Below are 21,098 nucleotides of genomic sequence, written 5' to 3' on the forward strand. Positions count from 1 at the left end.
ATGGGGTGAACACGGCTGTACTCAGCCATTCCTCTGCTGATGGACATTCAGGTTGTTTCAGTATGGTCCTAAATATGAAGTATTTTTGATGCTGTTATATCTTTTTCTTAATATTCTCTTTCTTATTGTTAAAATTCTAAGTGATCTGTGGTAGAGGCCTCACAATTAGTTCTGGTATACAGATTCTGTAAGAATTTGCTTTTATATGTAAGATATATAATACCTAAGAATATTATCAAATATCAACTTTTAATAATGTCCTTTATTTAATATACAGAGCTACATCATCCTTAAAATCCAGGCTGGTAACTGATTACCCCATCAGCTCCCTTGCCCATATGCACACTGGTGAGACACGGGGACAAACAGTTCTGTACAGTGTTCACAGTTCCATGATTTGTGAGCCACTGGCGCATGTGAGTGCTGACAGCTCCCACCATCCCCTCAGCACAGTCACTGCAACACAAGCAGGGGGCAGTCAAGGATGTCCTGCCCTGTCACTGCAAAGTGCTGAAGGCTTCTCATGATGAGATAAAAGCTTACGTACACCACCTGCAGGCCAAAGAAACCCGAGCTGCAGCCGCTTCCTGCAGTTATCTGACATTAGTAACAGAGGCTGGAGTCTGGCTGCTCGAAGCACGTGCTTTACTTTCTACGTAGTGTTTGGTGGGCTGAAGGGCATGCTCACTTCTTTCTCTCTGTCACAAAGCTTAGTGGGACTGTGCGATGCTGGAGCAGTAATCCAGAATGTCCTGAATGGTGAATTCCATCGTAACTCCAGATCCAGGGTAACAGCGCGCTATCAACCCCTCGAAGTGCTTGTACTGGCGTATAAATTCATCTTGCATGGAGTGCCACACCACCTATTGCAAAACAGAAAGTGAAGGTCAGAGCCCTGTGAGGGACGACTCCGTAATCGCACACGGAGCACAGGTTATGAGACAGATCTGAGGATCTGTATGCATGGCAGTAGGAACGTCACTCTGATGCCAATGCCCTCAGCCCTTGTACTTGGGACCTCTGCCTATGCCACTGGTCCTGTCTGTAAACAAGGTGTGGATGCAACAGTCTTCCCTCCTGAGTTAGCCAAGAGGCTGATGATCCAGTATAGGTTTAGGAAGGCCAGGTCTCGCACGAGCAAACGCCCATTATGCTTTAGCTGTTATTACATAAACTCTAACATCCACAACAGATGCACAATTATATGTGGAAGCAGGACCACCGTTCAGGAAGTACAATGCTAACATTTAAGTTCCATTTTAGTCATGGTTCAGGTTTTTCATCTAGAATCAATGGCACAGAGCATTGCTTGATACTGTGGAGGGAGCCATGATGATCCAGGGTTTCCCTCCACCTGCAACTGTGTGATAACATACCTAGCCATGGGGCAGACGTGTAAAGAATTTCAAGACAGAATTCCAGACATGGTGATGTCAGGGCTTAAAGTCATTGAGCTTCACCCTGTATCAGCACAGTGCAATTTAAGTCTCCCAAGGACCTGGGGAGGGTGGAATTATGGCCGCGTCCCAGAATGTACTCTCCTAGGGGTTTCTACTGAACCTCCTCCATCCTCATTGCTGTCAACTTAAGACCTGGCACTATCGCCCACACTTTCTACTTTCCTCACTTAGCTTCTTCCACTGAGCATCATGCCTGCCACTCGTGAGCAAGGGCTTGCCTTTGAGAAGTGAGCACAAATGCAGCCCCGTGGGTGGGCGCTTCCACGAGGCTGAAATCACACATTCTCCATCTCTGGGCTCCCAGCAAAGTTTATAAAGAACACAGCCTCACTCTGTCAAACCTGGCCCCACTGCACAAGAGCTAGGCCTGCTGCCATGTTAGCCCACCTCTCTAGTCTCACTCCCTTATCCAGGAAATGAACAACAGTGGTGCCCACGGGAGGCTTCAGTTTGAAGCTCAGAACTCAAGAACTTGGCCCAGATTGCGCAGCTGAATGTGATTCAGGATTCCAGATCCATTTCTACCCCCACCCCGCTCAGAGCCATGGCTCCATGATAAGCAACACTGAGCTCACTCAAACAGTGAGTCAGAAACTCAGCCACCAAAGCAGCCATGCCTCACCGTGGGGAACACAAACATCGAAGAGGAAATGACTACACGCACATAACGAACCCTGCTTACAGTTCACCACCCTGTCTGTGCTCTACACAATTTCATTTGTCTTTAGTTTACTTTTGTTTGGCTTCTTTGAGGCAGGGTCTATGTAGCCCGGGTTATCCGGTAAGCTCACTATGTAGCCTAGGATGACCTCGATCCTGTGCCTCACCTCTCAAGTGCAGGGGAAGGCGTGCACCACGCGGCTATGGGGATTCTCTCAGGCACTAAAACTAGAGCGTGTGTGGGGCGGGCTGTGCAGAGAAGCAGCAGCCTTCAAAGCCAGGCGGTCCTGAGAACGGCCTACCTGAAGTAAGTTCTCCTCTTCACACAAGTGCTTGTCAACCTTCTTGTAGAGGTTATCCAGACCCTTCTTCACTTCCTTGCCGGGATACTCCTTAATGACCTTGCGGAGCTCTTGCTTGTTGAATGCTAGCTGGTAGCTCACCTCCTCCTCCCGAATGCCCTGGGCTACTCGAGCTTCAACCCCTTCAAAGAAATGCTTCAAGGGAATGGAGAGGAGTGATGGGTAAGAGCTACTTTATTATCACCCGAACTCCTGAGAAAGTTTCAATGCATGTAAGCCCACAAATGTTAAAACAGTCACGTATCTCCACGCTACAAGTGAGAACTGCTGGGGACATTTGGATTGCCTTCTGTTTCTCTAACGTGAGCATAGAGAACTATAATCTCACATGCTCCATTTGCTATTTCATGTTAAAGACTCAGGGTTTCTCTCCATCTCTTTCAGCCTCCTGCATTTGGGATTACAAACACAAACATTTATACCCAGCAAAACTATCATTTCTTAATTTTATAATTTTATAATTTATACAGGGGAATGACTCAAGTCAGGAATGAATGAACACACACACACACACACACACACACACACACTCACCCACCCACCCCACTACTGGTAGGTGTGGAGGCCAGAGGTTGACATTAGGATACCTTCCTCAGTTGTTTCTTTGCCTTATTTACAGAAGTGAGATCTCTCACTGAGCCTGGGACCCCCTGCTAGGGCTATATTTATTGCCAGCAAGCCCTTGGGATCTGAACTAGGGTTGGGGCGTGCTTTTCTGGGGGCATTAGAAACTCAGCAAGCATCTTACCCTCAAATCATTTCCCATCCTCTTTTACCTTGACAAATCTTTTTGAAATCTTCCCCTAAACTACATAAAAGTTGGCCATTTATGAGGAAAAAAATGGGAAGAACTCAGTCAAGGTTCACCCTCAAGTTTCTGTGTTTGTAAAATGGAATAATAGTATCTTCGTTCCTATCATTGTTCAATTGTATATTATTTATTTGAGACAGAGTTCTCCTAAGTTGCCCACACAGGCACTGAATGTAAGTTATAATCCTCTTGTTTCTGCTTTCTAGGCAATGGGGATTAGAGAGTGTGGACTGCAAATTTACAAATGAAAAGAAACCACAGATCCAGACGCCTATTAATGTCTGGATGCTGGCAGCTTCCTCAAGCACCTCCTTCAAGCCTCATTCCCGTGTCAGTACCCAGAAAACGTATTCTGATATAAACTGATGCAGGGTTCAAAACCAGGAAAACATGGAATAAAAATATATTTACATTTAGTTTTTCAAGGGGCTGTCCTAAAGAGTAAATGACGTAAGACTGAAGGTGATCAGTGTACTTCTGCTTGGCTTCTTTTTTCTCAGCTTCAAGACATGAGATTTTCAGACGAGAAAGCGTTGCAAAAATATGGTGAAAGTTCTCCATCATGACCACATCCCTCGGGGTCTTCTGGCTTTCATTTGCTACTTTCTCCACTGAAACCGATGCAGAAAAGAAAGAAAAACCTCTCTGAGGTGAGTTAAATAGTTCAGGACTAAACACCGTATTTTAATATCACAAGGTCCTCCAAGCCTCCTGAAACAGTGGGTCATCCCCAAACAATACCATGCACACGTGGAAATTCAGTGTGGAGCAAAGGTGACTTCCAGTCAGTGGGGAAACTGTGAATTATACCTCTATGTCAGGACAAATGATTCACATGGGAAGGTTCTAAAATGCTCAAGTACGTAAGTAAAAAGCATCAACAGGATCGTAACCATCAAGAAAAATATAGCTAATTACAAATCAGGTTTTGGGATAGCATGACCTTCTAAAGAATGACTCAAACACAGGAGTTGAAGAAAAGGATGACACAAAACCTGGAAACTCTTACAAGAACACCACGAACAGAATCACAAAGTGCAGTGAACTGAGTGAGAACATCTTGGGCATGTTGGCCAGAAGGGGATAAAAAGACAGAATGGCAGGAATGGCCAGCACTGCAGAATATACAGAGCAATTCAACTTTCACCAAATGCTCACAGCACTAAACTGGTATAAGCTCTCTGCACTAGCACCATAACTTAGCAAAGCCTCGATATATACATAAACCAATTGTATTTCTGGCTGGAAACAAACTAACCCATTCTAATGGCATATTCAGTAAGTAAATAGTGATGTACAGAAACCACAAGGTCATTAAAATGATTAACAGACACTGTGATGGTTAGTATTGTCAGCCTGACAGAATATAGAAAAATGTGGGAAATGGGCCTTGGAGCATGGCTGTGAGTGGTTGATTACATTAACTGAGGTGAGCAGAACTGCCCACTCTAGGTGGTACCATTCCCTGGTCAGGGGATCTATATAAGCATAGAGAAGGGAAACTGAACACTAACAGGCACACATTCATTGCTACCTTCTTCTGACTACAGACGTAATGTAACAGCTGTATCCAGCTTCTTATGACCTCCCTTCCCTGCCATGACAGTACCTTGAACTGTGAGCTAAAATTAAATCTTTCTCAAGTTCCTTTTTTATCAGACTATTTTATCAAAGCAACAGGAAAAAATTAACCTAGGATAGATATCTATATCAACCGACAAGGAAAGATTAAGGATTATAGAGTCAAGTAGTTCTAGTGCATGGAAAATTAAACTAAACAACTTCAATTACAAAACCATACACATAAAGTATGTATGAGACAGCGAGAGGGGCATGGACAAATATATAAATAGAAACATTGTTACAAATAATCTTTCCCTCTTAACGTAAAAAGGCCTGTTTTCTTGTTTTCTGTTATTGTAATATTAGCATTTTATTTTTAGAACCAGATAAAATAAAACTATTTTTATTAGGCATATGTATGCGTCTATGATATGGTAGTCTATAGGTATGTGTAGTACCTACCTAAGCCAGAAGAGGGCATCAGATCCTGAGTTAGAGTTACAGGCAGTTGTGAGCCACTTTGGTGGGTTCTGGAACCTGAACTTGCAGGGCAGCACAGGCTCTGGACCTGTGGAGCAATCTTGCCACGCCTCCAGCTAAACTAGTTAACCCTTTAACACCAAGCACCCAATTAAAAGATTTATCTACCTTTCTCTAGGCTTGCCTTCACACTCACACTCACACACACACACACACACACACACACACAGAGTTTGGTGCAATATGGCATGATTTAACTTTCTGTTGATTTTTGCTATGAAATCAAATCATTAAGTGTAAGTAATCAGACAGTTTTAAGCAGCGTGTCTCTGCACCAATACTGTGCAGGTTTTATCACTATTGCTCTGTAGTACAGCTTGAGGCCAGGGATGGTGATTCCCCCAGTTCTTTTATTGTTCCGGATTATTGTGGCAATCTGGGGCTTTTTGTTTTTCCATATGAAGTTGAGAATTGTTCTTTCAAGGCCTATAAAAAACTGTGTTGAAATTTTGATGGGGAGTGTATTGAATCTGTAGACTGTTTTGGTAAGATGGCCATTTCTACTTTTCACTATGTTAATTCTACCTATCCATGAGCACGGGAGAGCTTTCCATCTTCTGAGATCTTATTCAATTTCTTTCTTCAGGGACTTGAAGTTCTTATCATACAGATCTTTCACTTGCTTGGTTAGAGTCACACCAAGGTATTTTATATTATTTGTGGCTATTGTAAAGGGTGTTGTTTCCCTAATTTTTTTCTCAGCCTGTGTATCATTTGTATAAAGGAGGGCTACTAATTTCTTTTGAGTTAATTTTGTATCCAGCCATTTTGCTGAAGATGTTTATCAGCTGTTGGAGGTCTCTGGTAGAATTTCTGGGGTCACTGATGTATACTATTATATCATCCACAAATAGTGACACTTTGACTTCTTCCTTTCCATTTTGTATCCCCTTGATCTCCTTTCAGAATGTTCCTGAGTGGACTCTCACATAGGCCTGCCCACAGTACTAAAGCACCCTGTGGAACCTAACTGATTAAAACCCTGAGGCTGAAGGGGACTGACCTCCAGGGCATGGTGGCACCCCTGCCCGCCCACCCCCTTCAGAAGACCCTCACTAAATGCTTCTGTACCCCAGGAAGGCCTGCAATTCTACACAGCAGTAAGACCCTGGCAGGCCAGGTCAGTAGGAGGTGCTTGCTTTTCACACTTGAGAGATGCTCAACTCCTCTTACGCATGTCATCTGCCATAACAACACACAGAGACCACGGTTAAGAAAGCACTGCGGACAGCACACGCTGAATAACTCAAAGCTTTAGACATAAACATGATATCTGAAAATAACTGCAGAGGGAAACCCTTCCATGTCAACAAAGAGGAGGAAACAAACAAAAACCTCACAAGCCCCCCAAAAACCCAGAATCATGAACTCTGGAAGTATTTTGAATAGAGGTTTTTAGAAGGCATCAGTGGCTCCTCAGTGACCCTGAAGTACCATGGAATTAGTTTGCTTTAAACAGTTCTGATGGCAGGAGGTACTCTTGTTTAGAAAATTCCACAGGGAACATTTACAAGGTTAATTCCTATATTTAAAAAAAGTGGTGTAGGTACCCATCACAATAGTCCCAAATAATATAAAATACCTCAGTGTGACTTTAACCAAGCAAGTGAAAGATCTGTATGATCTTCAAGTCTCTGAAGAAAGAAACTGAGGAAGATCTCAGAAGATGGAAAGATCTCCCATGCTCATGAATTGGCAGGATTAATATAGTAAAGATGGCCATTTTACCAAAATTGATCTACAGATTCAATGCAATCCCCATCAAAATTCCTACTCAATTCTTTATAGAGATAGAAAGAGCAATTTGCAAATTCATTTGGAATAACAAAAAACCCAGGATAGCGAAAACTATCCTCAATAATAAAAGGACTTCAGGGGGAATCACTATCCCTGAATTCAAGCAGTATTACAGAGCAATAGTGATAAAAACTGCATGGTATTGGTACAGAGACAGACAGATAGACCAGTGGAATAGAATTGAAGACCCAGAAATGAACCCACACACCTATGGTCACTTGATCTTTGACAAAGGAGCTAAAACCATTCACTGGAAAAAAGACAACATTTTCAGCAAATGGTGCTGGTTCAACTGGAGGTCAACATGTAGAAGAATGCAGATCGATCCATACTTATCACCCTGTACAAAGCTTAAGTCCAAGTGGATCAAGGACCTCCACATAAAGTCAAATACACTAAAACTATTAGAAGAGAAAGTGGGGAAGAGCCTTGAACACATGAACACAGGGGAAATTTTCCTGAACAAAACACCAATGGCTCATGCTCTAAGATCAAGAATCGACAAATGGGATCTCATAAAACTGCAAAGCTTCTGTAAGGCAAAGGACACTGTTGTTAGGACAAAACGGCAACCAACAGATTGGGAAAACATCTCTACCAATCTTACATCTGATAGAGGGCTAATATCCAAAATATACAAAGAACTCAAAAAGTTAGATTCCAGAGAACCAAATAACCCTATTAAAAAATGGGGTTCAGAGCTAAACAAAACATTCTCAGCTGAGGAATATCGAATGGCCAAAAAGCACCTAAAGAAATGTTCAACATCCTTAGTCATCAGGGAACTGCAAATCAAAACAACCCACCTCACAGCAGTCAGAATGGCTAAGATAAAAAAGTCAGGTGATAGCAGATGCTGACGAGGATGTGGAGAAAGAGGAAGACTGTTGGTGGGATTGCAAACTGGTACAACCATTCTGGAAATCAGTCTGGAGGTTCCTCAGAAAATTGGACATTGCACTACCTGAGGACCCAGCTATTCCAAAAGATGCTCCAACATACAACAAAAACACATGCTCCACCATGTTCATAGCAGCCTTATTTATAATAGCCAAAAGCTGGAAAGAACCCTGATGCCCTTCAACAGAGGAATGGATACAGAAAATGTGGTACATCTACACAATGGAATAGTACTCAGCTATCAAAAACAATAACTTCATGAAATTCATAGGCAAATGTAATGAACTAGAAATTATCATCCTGTGTGAGGTTACTCAAGCACAGAAAAACACACTTGGTATGCACTCATTGATAAGTGGATATTAGCCAAAAAGCTCGAATTACCCAAGATGCAATCCACAGATTACAGAAAGCTCAAGACCAAAATGCGGATGCTCCCACTCCTTCTTAAAAGGGGGAAAATATTCATAGTAGTGGATATGGAAGCAAAGTTTAGAGCAGCGACTTAAGGAATGGCCATTCAGAGCCTGACCCACATGTAGCCCATATATATACAGCCACCAAAGATAAGATTGATGAAGCTAGAAAATGCATGCTGAAAGGGACCGGATATAGACCTCTCCTGAGAGACACATCCAGAGCACGTCCAATACAGAGGTCAATGCTAGCAGCAAACCACTGAACTGAGAACAGGACCCCCTTGGGGGGGAGGGGAATTAGAGGAAGGATTGAAAGAGTTGAAGGAGCTTGCAGTCCCATAAGAACAACAATGCCAACCAACCGGAGCTTCCAGGGACTAAGCCACTACCCAAAGACTATACATGGACTGACCCAGGGCTCCAACTGCTTATGTAGCAGAGAATAGCCTTATTGGGGCACCAGTGGTGGAAGAGAAAGCCCTTGGTCCTTCCAAGGTTGGACCCTTAGTGCAGGGGAATATGGGGGGGCAATAAGGGGGATGTATACGGGGAATACCTGCTTGGGGGAGGGGGAGTAGAAGGGATAGGGGGCTTATGGACAGGAAACCAGGAAGGGGAATAACGTTTGAAATGTAAGTAAAGAAATATCTAATAAAAAATGTAAAGAAATGGGGTAGGTAAGCCAGCAAGACAGTATGGCAGCCTTCATGTTGAATTCAATTCACAGAAATGTATAACAGTGGATACAACAGAGCAGAGAAAATGAACTGCTTTACTCTTTGTGGACATTAAACTTTCTAAGTCAAGGGAATGGCCAAAATGCTGCGTCTTTTCTATATTTCAAGGTAAAATAAAAAATGGCTTCTAGGGTTGGGAATTTAGCTCAGTGGTAGAGCGCTTGCTAGGGCCCTGGGTTCGGTCCCCAGCTCCGAAAAAAAAAAAAAAAAAAAAAAGAAAAAGAAAAAAAAATGGCTTCTATAAGATAGTTTGTTTGTTGGAGTTGGGGACGTCACTGAAAGTTACATGAAGATCATACTTTGCCCTAAAATTCATTGCAGTCCACTTGATATAAAAACCAAATCAAAGTTTAGTATATTTTAATAAGTGAACACTAAATACATCAGGTAAAGACATCATATAGACTATTCCGACAGAATTGTACTGTGTATTATGAAATATGAGAACTCAAATATTTAATAGGTATCTTTGTCATGTAATCACTCATACATAAAACCAAACTGGTATTACTGACAATTTACTTAAAAAATTAAGCCTTATTTTTATTTTTTCTTTTGACTTGTTTACTGAGTTTCAAAGGGCACATCAGAATTTTATAGTTGATGCTAATGTGAAAATAAACATCCCTATTTTGCAGTGTCATGAACATACAATACTTGGACATGCTGTGTAATAGTGTAACATCAGTATATCTGACCATAAAGGCAGATAATTGAAAACATTGTAAAATTAAGCCCTTCAATTCTTGTTAAATGTGAAGTATTTGTATCTTGTAACTAAAGACATCCTTAAATTAGGAAAAAATAAAAGAGATGCTCAATTTCACATAGCCCAAAGGGATGCAACGTTGGGGGTGGTCCTGTTGCTGCTATGTATTCGAGTGCTAAATACTGGCCCCCAAGATCTGGTTGCAGACCCTCAATTATACAAAGGGATGCTATGTAAACCTTGCTCCCAAATTTAAAGCTATTGGTTAAATAAAAATAGATACAGCCAATTACTGGGGAGAATGGAAAGAGGTGTAGTTTCAGTTACTGGGCTGGGAGGAGGAGACAGGAGGAGGAGGAAGAAGGATAAAGAAAGATGGAGAGAACGAGGGGTTTCCATTAGACTTGGTGGACCAGGAGCACATGTCCTAGTGGATGCTCCTGAGGACAGACTGATGGAGCGGACAGACTGATGGAGCAGAAATAACCCCAGCAAGACTCCAGCAGCAAGTACTCAGGGAGCAAGCTGGGAATCAACAGGCTAGCGTTAGAAAAATAAAGCGGACTATTTCCCCAGGAATTGTGCTAAAGCTAATCAAAGGCATCCGTAGGATTCTGCCTTGATTACTGGGGGGCTGGATAGGTTATTGTTAATAACTGATAGAGTTTATTAAGATCCATTTGCATTTCAGACTACTGAAAACAGTGCAGTGGGCATGTCTACCCAGCTCCAGTTACCCAGAAACAATGGAAACTGGCACAGCATTCCTAGAACAAAACCATGGAAACTCACCATTAATGAACACGCCTCTGATTAATTTGGTGTATGCTTTGTCCAGATCGCCACGGCGTTCAGCACTTTTGAAAATTGACTCCGCCAGTCCAGCAAATTCTTCAAATTCAGCAACAAATGGAAGAATTCCTACTTTACTTTTCTTTGAGATCTTTACTTCTTCCATTTGCCTTATCTGGTTACTCTACAATTAGGCAGAAAGCAAGGGGAGAAAAAAAGCCAAGCAACTTAGAAACCACAGATGACCAAATGCACACGTCAGTGCCTGCCCAGGGATTACAGATGCTGGCTCAGAACTACAACTGGTGAGGAAAACCAGTCCTCTGGAATAGAAATACTCTGCTGTATTTTATTTAGAAAATAAAAGGAAAAGAATTAAATTTATTAAAAAATGATGCAATCAGGATTTTGAACTTCAAGTCTGTGTTCCAACAATTATAATTCTATCATTCGTGAGAGACAGGGACAAGGCAGGTGTCCAGTAAGGCTAGAGCAGAACCAAGGCCTGGGCACGGAGGATGTCCCTAGGTTATTCTGTTTGGTGGCCAGCCGTGTGCCTAAGCTGGGAAAGTGTAACCATTTCCAATTCCTACTCGTGTAAAACTTTAAACAACAAATTTTCCATGGGGGGAGGGACGGGAGCATGGTGGGTGTGTAACAAGACCAGACCAGAGGAGGGACACTGATTTCTATTAACAGAGTTGCATTTCGTTATTCTAAGACTCTAGCTATCGGGGTCTGGAAAGATCTACGGATTCAAGTACAATTCTATGTACTTCTCACATAAGTATTACATAGTCAAATCACTTCAATTCCTACCTAAAAATTCAGTTTTGAGGTTTGGGGGAAAAGCTGAAGATCTACATGCTGAATGGACCAGAGGGTCAGATGGTAATTTCTAGACTGCAGGTGTTGGAGTAACAAGCTCTGTGAGCTCAGTAGTGACTTGGGCTTCTCCTTCCCAAAGCTCCACCTCATCCGCATAGCCAAGGGTGCAGTGTTAGGGCAGACTGAGAAGGCAGGAGGACTGCAGTGTTGCCACCAGGCCTGTGGGTCTGTCCAGCAGCCTGGGCACCCTCTAACTCTGCCTCTTCAACACCATCCCCCAGGCGGGAGTGATGTGAGAAGAGATGGACTGTGCAAATTCTGTGAATTATACAGGCTAACAGCACTGAACGCTTCCTCTCAGCCAGGCAGTGTGCTGGTAGAAATGACAATCCTTTACGGCTTTCACCTGGGTCACTCACTCTGCCATCCCAACCTTTCTTAGCTCTTCCTTCTCCTTCAAATGTCTTCCTGTAGTAAGAAGCTCCTGGTTAACAATGCTTCCGGAGAATGGTGTGGTGTCTGTGTGACTGGAGGAGCCGACAGCCTTATACACGCCAGGCAAGCCGTGCAGTACTGAACAGACTCCCAATCCAGAGGCATTTTGTTCTTTCTTTTCCTTTCCTTTTTTTCTTTCTTTCTTTCTTTAAAAAGATATTATTTTATGTATGTGAGTACACCATAGCTATCTTCAGACACACCAGAAGAGGGCATCAGATCCCATTACAGATGGCTGTGAGCCACCGTGTGGTTGCTGGGAATTGAACTCAGGACCTCTGGAAGAGCAGTCAGTGCTCTTAACCACTGAGCCATCTCTCCAGCCCTGAGTGCTATTTTCTTAAGTGTTAAAAAATGCATAGGTTTTAATTGCCCTTAATATTTTATCTGCCATTATACTATGAATATTTAAGATATAGGCTATATATGAGAAACATTCAAATGATAAAAATTCAAAAATGCATTAATAAAGTGAATGTATTAAAGAACCGGGCTTACCCCAATTCATTCCTGCAAATTGCCAAAGTCTAACAGGAACAACAAAGCTACTTATGCTGCTTCTTGTGAGAGAGACCCGATGGGTGAAGACGTTATTAGCAACGTGTCTCTCTGTGTAGCTCTGGCTGTCCTGACCTGAACTCAAGGGATCTGCCTGCCTCAGCCTTGGAGTGCTGGGACTAAAGCCACAGCAACTGATTCTTAAAAAAAGAAGCACGATTATTAAACCTTGTAAACTATTAAATAAAATTATAATAAAGTCATCAATTAAATTAAATCAATTTTACTAGAATATATGAAAATAGGAATAAATCCAAATGCCTTTCAACAGCTTCATTAAATCACACCCTGCGTCATGAGGAGCCCAGAGGGTCACTCAGGCAGCAGCTGTCGCCAGACTCTGCATCTTCTCTGTTCCAGTGGGCGATGCTCTCAGGTTCACAGCTCTGCAAGTCACGCACAGCAAACCCCAGATTAAATGAATTAGCCACACTGCAGGACTTGTTCTTGGGTTGATTTTTACAACTTACAATGCATTTGTCAAAGTTCCTCTTCACAGTCACCAAAACGTTTCCTAATGTAGTGCTTAGGAAAGAGGCTGGGTCCACGTTCTGCGCCGTCCACACGTGGTGGCTCATCTTGACAAGCATGTACAGGGAGTTAAAGCTATCAACTTTGTCTCCTAATGCAATGAGGTTGTTCAGCTCTGGTTCAATGCAACGGAATATTTTGATCATCATTTGGCGAATCATATCTTTCCTGTTCAGGAAGTATGAAAAAACATATAGTTAGTATAAACTTTGGCTGAATTCACCTTTAACTGTGACTGTAATGTACTATATAAAAACACAGCTAAACATTGGCACTACAAGTAAAAGTATCAAACTATAATGAATCATTCTTTAGCAGTTTTGAATATAAAACTGGCCGACCAAAGTTAAGTTTTATCATTCTGATTAGCTTTGCTTCAATTTCCAAAGCTGGGCACTAAACTATGCTTTTCTATTGCTAAGAAGTCCACACTACAGTTTGAAGGTTACTTTCTCGCAGCAAACACTAGCACTGACAAATCCACCTATGATTACCAGACAGAGGAGTTCACAAGCCCTTAGCACATGTGCCCATTGTCAACCCAACAGGACCTAGAATTACCCAGGAGACAAGCATTCATTTATAACTGTGAAAGATTACCTATGCTACACTGCTTCTGGACATGCGCGGGGTGGGGGGGGAACATTGTCTTGACTTTGTTATTTGATGTAGGAAAATCTTCCTACTATGGGTGGCACCATTCCCTGGGCTGGATTCTGGACTGTATAAAAAGGAAAAAGAGAGCTAAACACAGGCATTCATTGCTCTGCTCTTCCTGACAAGGGATGGCACATGACCACAGGCTTCAAGTTCCTGCTGCCTTGATTTCTCCACCTGAACTGCAGGCCAAGATCAACTCGTGCTTCTATCAGTGTTTCCCTCACCACACCAACAGAAGGATAACCAGGATCGCACACAGGTCTGTGTGGGGACCAGCAGGTAACCAGAAATTAATGAGAAGCACTTCCTTATGTCTCAAAGTTTATGTTTTCCAGACATGCAGAGTAATAAATACATACTCAGAGGACACAGGCAGCAGGGAGCCAGAACTCTGTGGCCGTGATAATGAGCCTCCATCCAGGTCTTCTGCTTCAGCCTGAAAAATACTCACACATAAGACCAACACAGTGACAAGTTTATATATCAAAAGGCTACTTTTAAAAACACCTACAAGAAAATATATTCTAGAAAATAGTAATATTTTATTACTATTAAAGTAACTTAATATTGTATGTTTAAGAAAATTTCATGAAATACATTGTTCTTAGATTTTAACAGTTTGTTAACTATGTGTGCAGGGAAGTGACACAGTGCATGTGTGGAGGGCAGAAGACTGTGATGGAGTCTGTTCTTTTTTTTTTTTTTGGGTTCTTTTTTTCGGAGCTGGGGACCGAACCCAGGGCCTTGCGCTTCCTAGGTAAGCGCTCTACCACTGAGCTAAATCCCCAGCCCCGAGTCTGTTCTTATATACTTCACTCTTCTGTAGGTTCCAGGAATAAAACTCAGGTCCACAGGTTTGCTCAGCAATGACCCATCTTATTCAGCCTGCTTTTAGACCCCTGCACCCCAACCCTGAGAAGTACTATAAGGTAAAAAGTTGTAGTTGTATATGTGTACACTATGGCTGTGAAGAGGAAGAGAAAGTGCATGAGGCCAGATGCACGCGTGCACGCGTACACACACACGCGCGCACACACACACACACACAGAGGAAAACATCCAACAACTTTAGAATGAGAATTCAGCTCTGAAAATGCTGTCGGGTTAGAAGCCGGTTCAGTAGTTAGAAGCACTGGCTGCTCTTCCAAAGGACCCAGGTTGGATTCCCACATCCCTATGACAGCTCATCAAAGCCACCTGCAACTCCAGTTCCTAAGCATACTACGCCCTCTTCTGGCTTCCTCTACATGCAGGACACACACATACATGCAGGCAAAATAATACACAATACCTACAATAAATATAAGTATCTAAACGCTGTCATGAATCCTTTCTGAAGCTGTGTGAGAAGTTTACGGCACTCCTACCCCGCAGCGGAGTTTCTCATGCCTTAGGGCGCAGCTCCCTGTGTGGTTTGATTCTTCAAAACTGGCTCCAGTCCTCTCATCCATTCTCATGTCCACAGGCAGTGCATCTGCACCACACTAATAGCGACTGGGGACGGGCAGCACCCACAGTGTCCAGACTCCAAGCTAAGGCCCCTGACCCTCTGTGTCATTATCTCTTAGGTCAGAGCTTTTCTTTGAGAACAGCAAAATATTAAAATTTTTAGGACTTTTGGTGTTTTAGGTCTTATACTCTGTGTCCTAGGCCAGCCTGGAACTCATGCAGTCTTCCTACTAAGCTTCCCAAGTGCTCGGATTATAGACAAGCTACCACACCCCAATTAAAATGGCTTTTTGAATGAAGTTCTCTACAGAATAAATGCAGACATTTCCTGTCTTATTAATTTAGAGGTTGTCAGCTTAAGAATTCTGGAATCCTAGAAATCTGAAACCAACTACCTTCCTGCTTTCTGTATTTTGTGAATAACAAATACTTTAAAGATTGACTTATTGGATAGCCTTCCCTTTCCTGTTTGGATATCAAAACTGTGAGTGCAGAATACAAAAGTAACTAGGCTAACTATATTAGACTATAAATACTGTCCAGTTAAATGTAAGCCATACCATTGACGCAGACAGGTTTTGATGTTGCTGTAGTTTGAAAAATTTACTTATGAAGTCCTGCTCTGCCAGACACAGCGGCTCCAGCTCGCTCAGCACCTGCTCAAAGATCTGCAGAAAGCAAACCACTGACGGTCACAGCACGGCCCGGAGCTCTGAGCTCCTGACAACACTGCACGTTTATTCACTCCGGATCATCTCCCAGTCTAGGATCCCCCAGTGTGCCACAGACAACGCTCCCAAGACTGACAGAGTAATTCAATATTGGAGTGAAACACACTGAAAAGAAAACTCACAGTTCCTCAGTTCAGATCTGGGAGGAGGAAGACACACTTTGAAAATTACCTGTACCATGGCAGCCGACAGTGAGGCCATTTCTTCAAACTCTGGATTCTGTCATTCTTCAAACAACTTAGGTGTGACTTTATTTACACATCATATTTCTAACAAGTAAATGCCAATGACTCTTTTATGTTACTGAATTGATAAATCAAATTTTAGTTGCCCTTTGGACTGGGATTTTTCAGATCCAACCCAGAATTGGAAGGACAAGGCCTGCATCTCTGAAAACACTTCAGGCGATCACAGTGTTAATGTTAAGAACTGCCTGTTATTTTACCTTATCAAATTTGGTTCTGTCGGCCACATCGAGGTCAGAAGCGGACATGTTCCCCATGTCCAGCAGGGAGGATGACTGGGACCTGCGACTGCCCGAGCTCTGAACACTGAGTTTATTCAGACTAGAAGTTGATCCAGTGAGTTTCCCAGAGCTTCCATGGAGACCTAAGAAACAACAGAACTTTGAAGGTTGTGTCTCATGAAGAAAAGACCTATAATCTGCCTCGGGGCTACCTTCTAGAGTATTGTCCTCCAGGACTCAGATTCTACTACATCTTCTACAGAGTCCTTGCTGTTCCTTAACACCAGGTCCTGCTGCAGAGAACACTGTAAGGAAAGCTGCATGCAGCTATGGACCAGGATGGAAAGGACCTTACTGACTGGATCCTGCCCTGAAGGTAAAGCTATGGTGCTCTCTAAGCCAAAGCAGATGGGGCACCGATGAGGGTCACTGAGGACTGTGCTAACACTGCAGCTGACCCGACCTTGTGACATTCCTAAGAAAACCCAAAGCTGAGTAGTAACTGTCTGTCTTAAACAGCAGTTCATTAAGGTGACCCACACTATCACTTCTTGACAAATTTCCCATCAAAGTCCATCATTTATTATTAAATTTAATATGTTCCTGAGTCTAGAAACCCACACTAAGGAACTAATGGCTCCTTCTTAGAAGAACATATAATGTTTGGACTCAGAATGTAGACAGTAAGACACTTGGAAAGCCCGTAGTTCTTGACTCAGTTAATTTACACCATTTAGTAATGGCAGAAAGGGAAAATAGTTATAACAGGGGCAATTCCAGCTTTGGCCTCAGTATACAAACCACTACCAGATCCCTTTAATGTGCGTGTGTGTGTGTGTGTGTGTGTGTGTGTGTGTGTGTGCGCGCGCGCGTGTGGGTGTGGGCAGAAGCCAGAGGTATGGGATCCCCTGGAGCTGGAGTTACAGGGGTTGTGAGCCTCCCGACCCGAGTGCTCTCAGCTGCTGAGCCCTCCCTCCAGTAACAGTTAGACTCTTCTAAACATAACCTGTAACAGAAGTGCGGTGTTAAGGTTTTCCATACATTTCTGACAACAAAGCTTTCACTCCTCACTGTGTAACTGTAACCACGTCACTTATTTCTTGGATGTACAGACAACCACCATGCTGGGTTTCTTTTTCCAATACCTGGCGATTCGGTGCAATGAACGTATCTGCTGTTAATGTTTCTCAAGACAAACAGCTAGCATCTAGACAGTAACACCATGCACTGAGAGCCTCCCAGCATGGTACGCATACTCACTCTCTGTCTCCTGTTTGACAGCACTTTCTTTTCGAGGCAGTGTAGCTGTGATGGATTAGGTTGCAAGCATCAAAGACAAAGACAAGTTAATAAACGCAATTTGCACAAACCATGCACAACAGGCAGTTAAAGCTCTAGTTTAAAAGACACATGCAAAGAACCATGAGAACTGACTAACAGGAAGTGCAAACACGTGTGTAGTTACTCAGTGACTATTGAGAAAGTATGAGAAGTTTTACAGACCTTAAATGTGGGACTTCTACTCATATTTTTCCAAGTAAAATATCAGGGTTTAAGTCCTCTCCCCCAACCTTTTAAATGTATGGGATTATTGTTTTAGTTTAGGAAGTTGGTACACTTATGTTTAAAAGAATGAGTTCATAAGGTTTTGTTTCCTGAGAAAAATGAAGTTCAAGTAATTTAATACAGTACGGAATGAAGGGGTAGCTTTGACACAGCAATTGTACTCTGAAAGCCCCGGAAGGACATCTTCAGCACACTAATCTTTTACTCTATCTGTTCAAGATTATGTCAGTGGGGCTTTAAGACAGTTTTATAATTAAAGTCAAATGTCACGCTGATTTCTTGGTGAGTAGCCTATGAACAGAAGGCTGAAAAGTGGGAAAACAGCAATCAGGAGCTCTGTGGAAGACTGAGGCTGAGGGACAAAGGAGTAGGGAAGTCTGAACTCTATTATGGTCATTGGCATTTTTTTTACTCTCAAACTCTGTTCTACATAATATCTATATGTCAACTTCAGAGCTTATGCTGCGAAATATTCTGAGCTCAAACTCAGAAGTTAAGGTGAACAGTAAGAAATAAATCACATAATATGATTAAAGAATAAACTATAACCTAAGACTGTCTTGAAAACAGAGACTGATGTGTCAGCTGGCAACAGCATCGCCAGACACACCCTGAGCTGGTGACTCCAGTGCTGTTCTAATCCCACCTTCCACCCTGGAAGCTCAAGGGGACGTGAAACCAGAAGCCCCGGACAGTAGTGCAGCAAACCCCACAGTGCAGCTGATATCCACTGAGGCAAGCACCCCTGCCCCGGCCCTCACCTGCGCAACGCAGTCTATTTCAGAGGATTTGGGTTTTTTAAGCGGACAGTCACGACTAGTTACCAGTACTGCTTCTTAGATCATGACTAGTTACCAGTACTGCCTCTTAGATCACGACTAGTTACCAGTACTGCCTCTTAGATCACGACCAGTTATCAGTACTGCCTCTTAGATCACGACTAGTTACCAGTACTGCCTCTTAGATCACGACTGGTTACCAGTACTGCCTCTTAGATCACGACTAGTTACCAGTACTGCCTCTTAGTTATAATGTCTAGACTCTTTCTGAGCAGCAGATTCTCCTGTAAAGTCCTGGGTATCTTTAAGTCATCACAGTAGGTGACAAACACATAGCAGCAGTGGGTAGGACCTGTGCCCCAGTACAGAACTGTGCTCATTTGTATAGTGGAAATTATTACTCTTCCACCAAGCCTTTAATCCAGTCTTGCATTCAACTACTTTGGAATCAAAAGCCTACTTAGCTAGAGTGAGAAACAAGGGTAAGATGATTTTAGACATTTCATTAAAGATTTTACAATATTAGCAGGAACACTGTAATTATGTAACTATATATATATATAAAAAGCCCTGTATCTTTTGCAGATAACTCAGCTGGTTTACTATAGTTAAGATATATATGCTAAACCAAGGCTAGACCCAAGTATAAGTACTACTTTGCTGCCCTAGTGACACATCTGTCTTTAAGGTATCCATTTTAAGTGAGGAAGTGAAAAAAAACCAGTAAAAGTAGTAACTGTAAAAGTAATCACTCAACTTCCTTGGCCTCCATCACACTGAGTACATTTGGAGAAGAGAGCAGAAGACTCCATCAAAGTGCCAATCCCAGGAGGAAAATCCTATGCCTCTGACTGTATCGAGATAAAACTATTAATCAAAGAAGGGAATAACTTATATAGAGATCCTATCACAAAGAAGAGATCGCCTCCTGGCATCTTTAACCTGTTTTGACTTTCTTGAAGTAAGTGATGTTAAAGATAAAATCAAGTTTTCAAAGAGCAAGAGCCGCCCCCTTCTCATAATGTCCATTACATCACGTAAGACCTGTGATGCAGGATTTCCAGAGCAAGTTCAAAGCAGAAGCTTGGTTTAGAACCATTAACTCCGAGTCATTGAAAAGCTAACTTTCCCAATGCGGGGCTTTCAGTTTTAATTATAATTACTATTAAAATTCTGGATCATTGAAAAAGAACTCTTGGGGAAAATCTCCATCCTACTGAATTCAGAATTTCTGAAGTTGTGTGTTTAACCTGAATGTAAATTTAAAATGTTAATGAGTCAATCTCAAGAGATGAATAAACCACTGTTACTCTCTGTAGTTTTCCTTCTCTTGTATAACAAAATAATTGTAATTTTCTATAATGAATTATCATAAATTACTCTTATCCATCAATATTTAATAGATATATTGAAAATTTATCATTTTGTTAAGACATTGGTTTAAAATTATAAAATGCATTCTAAATCTATATTATGTAAATTAAAACATTTTTACAAGGTAATTTAAGAATTCAGGGTAGGAAAAGAGAAGGCTTAAGCTCTAGGATAACATGATGATATTATAAAGATACTATTGTGTTTGTATTTCATTTGTCTTATGTGTATCCGGCTTGTTTTCACATACAGAAGGGCTTCCCCAGCATTAATGGCACACTAACAAGTGATGACAGATATACTTCATGGAAACATCAAACATGTAACTGCAGTGTCTTATGCTCTTTGCCCCCAAAGGCACAGCATGTCCACAGTGAACACCAACAAGGATATAGACATACTGCTGTGTAAGGACAGTTAGCCTTTAGGATGAGTTAGCATTTCTGTTTTCAAAAGCCTGCTGTCCAAGACAGTGTTTTACAAAGGGTAGCTTATTAACAGACAAACCCAAACCATTTCTATTTCCAGATCACAATAATTAATACAGTGGGTCCCAAATTAGGACATCTAAGGACAGCGATGTTCAACGATGCTGTCTACTTCCTGTAGATGCTTAGGGCACAGGCTCCTTTCAACAGTCAATGCTAAACTCAGTGTTCTAAAGGGAGTCCGCAGACACACCAGGGAGTGCACGATGTAGCCCTTAAAGGCCAGGTTTGGATTTGACGAGGCACAGAACTCCATCCAAAGAGAACTCCAGAGATGGGTACATGCAAGAGCAGAGCGTGGCCTCAGCTTTCCTTTCGTAGCTTGGTACTTTCACTGGCTCTTCTCTCAACACTGTTCTTGTCCCTTTTAATATCAGGGAAAAGAAGCAATAGGCCCCAAATATATTGCTTTAAAAAAATAAG

General features: G+C 42.2%; 1 protein-coding gene across 17 annotated transcripts in view; it reads right to left on the reverse strand.

Moving 5' to 3' along the window:
• Positions 1–244: 244 nt before the first annotated feature.
• Positions 245–21,098, reverse strand: part of Exoc1 (exocyst complex component 1) — a 48,375-nt gene continuing 27,521 nt past the window's right edge. For 7 of the 17 annotated variants that reach the window (XM_039091880.2, XM_039091877.2, XM_039091878.2 and 4 more), the window contains 9 exons: positions 17,729–17,773; positions 16,448–16,611; positions 15,832–15,939; positions 14,182–14,258; positions 13,102–13,330; positions 10,751–10,934; positions 3,705–3,904; positions 2,423–2,617; positions 245–863 (listed from right to left, as the gene is read on the reverse strand). In XM_039091880.2, coding sequence (XP_038947808.1) covers positions 711–863; positions 2,423–2,617; positions 3,705–3,904; positions 10,751–10,934; positions 13,102–13,330; positions 14,182–14,258; positions 15,832–15,939; positions 16,448–16,611; positions 17,729–17,773 — 1,355 coding nt within the window. In that variant the 3' untranslated portion in view covers positions 245–710. Of the gene's footprint in view, positions 864–2,422; positions 2,618–3,704; positions 3,905–10,750; positions 10,935–12,838; positions 13,018–13,101; positions 13,331–14,181; positions 14,259–15,831; positions 15,940–16,447; positions 16,612–17,728; positions 17,774–21,098 lie in introns of those variants that run through there. The other 10 variants (XM_063273076.1, XM_063273078.1, NM_001401332.1 and 7 more) reach the window with 3 other exon arrangements.

Source organism: Rattus norvegicus, chromosome 14 (genome assembly GCF_036323735.1).
Source record: "Rattus norvegicus strain BN/NHsdMcwi chromosome 14, GRCr8, whole genome shotgun sequence".
Lineage (NCBI taxonomy): Eukaryota > Metazoa > Chordata > Mammalia > Rodentia > Muridae > Rattus > Rattus norvegicus.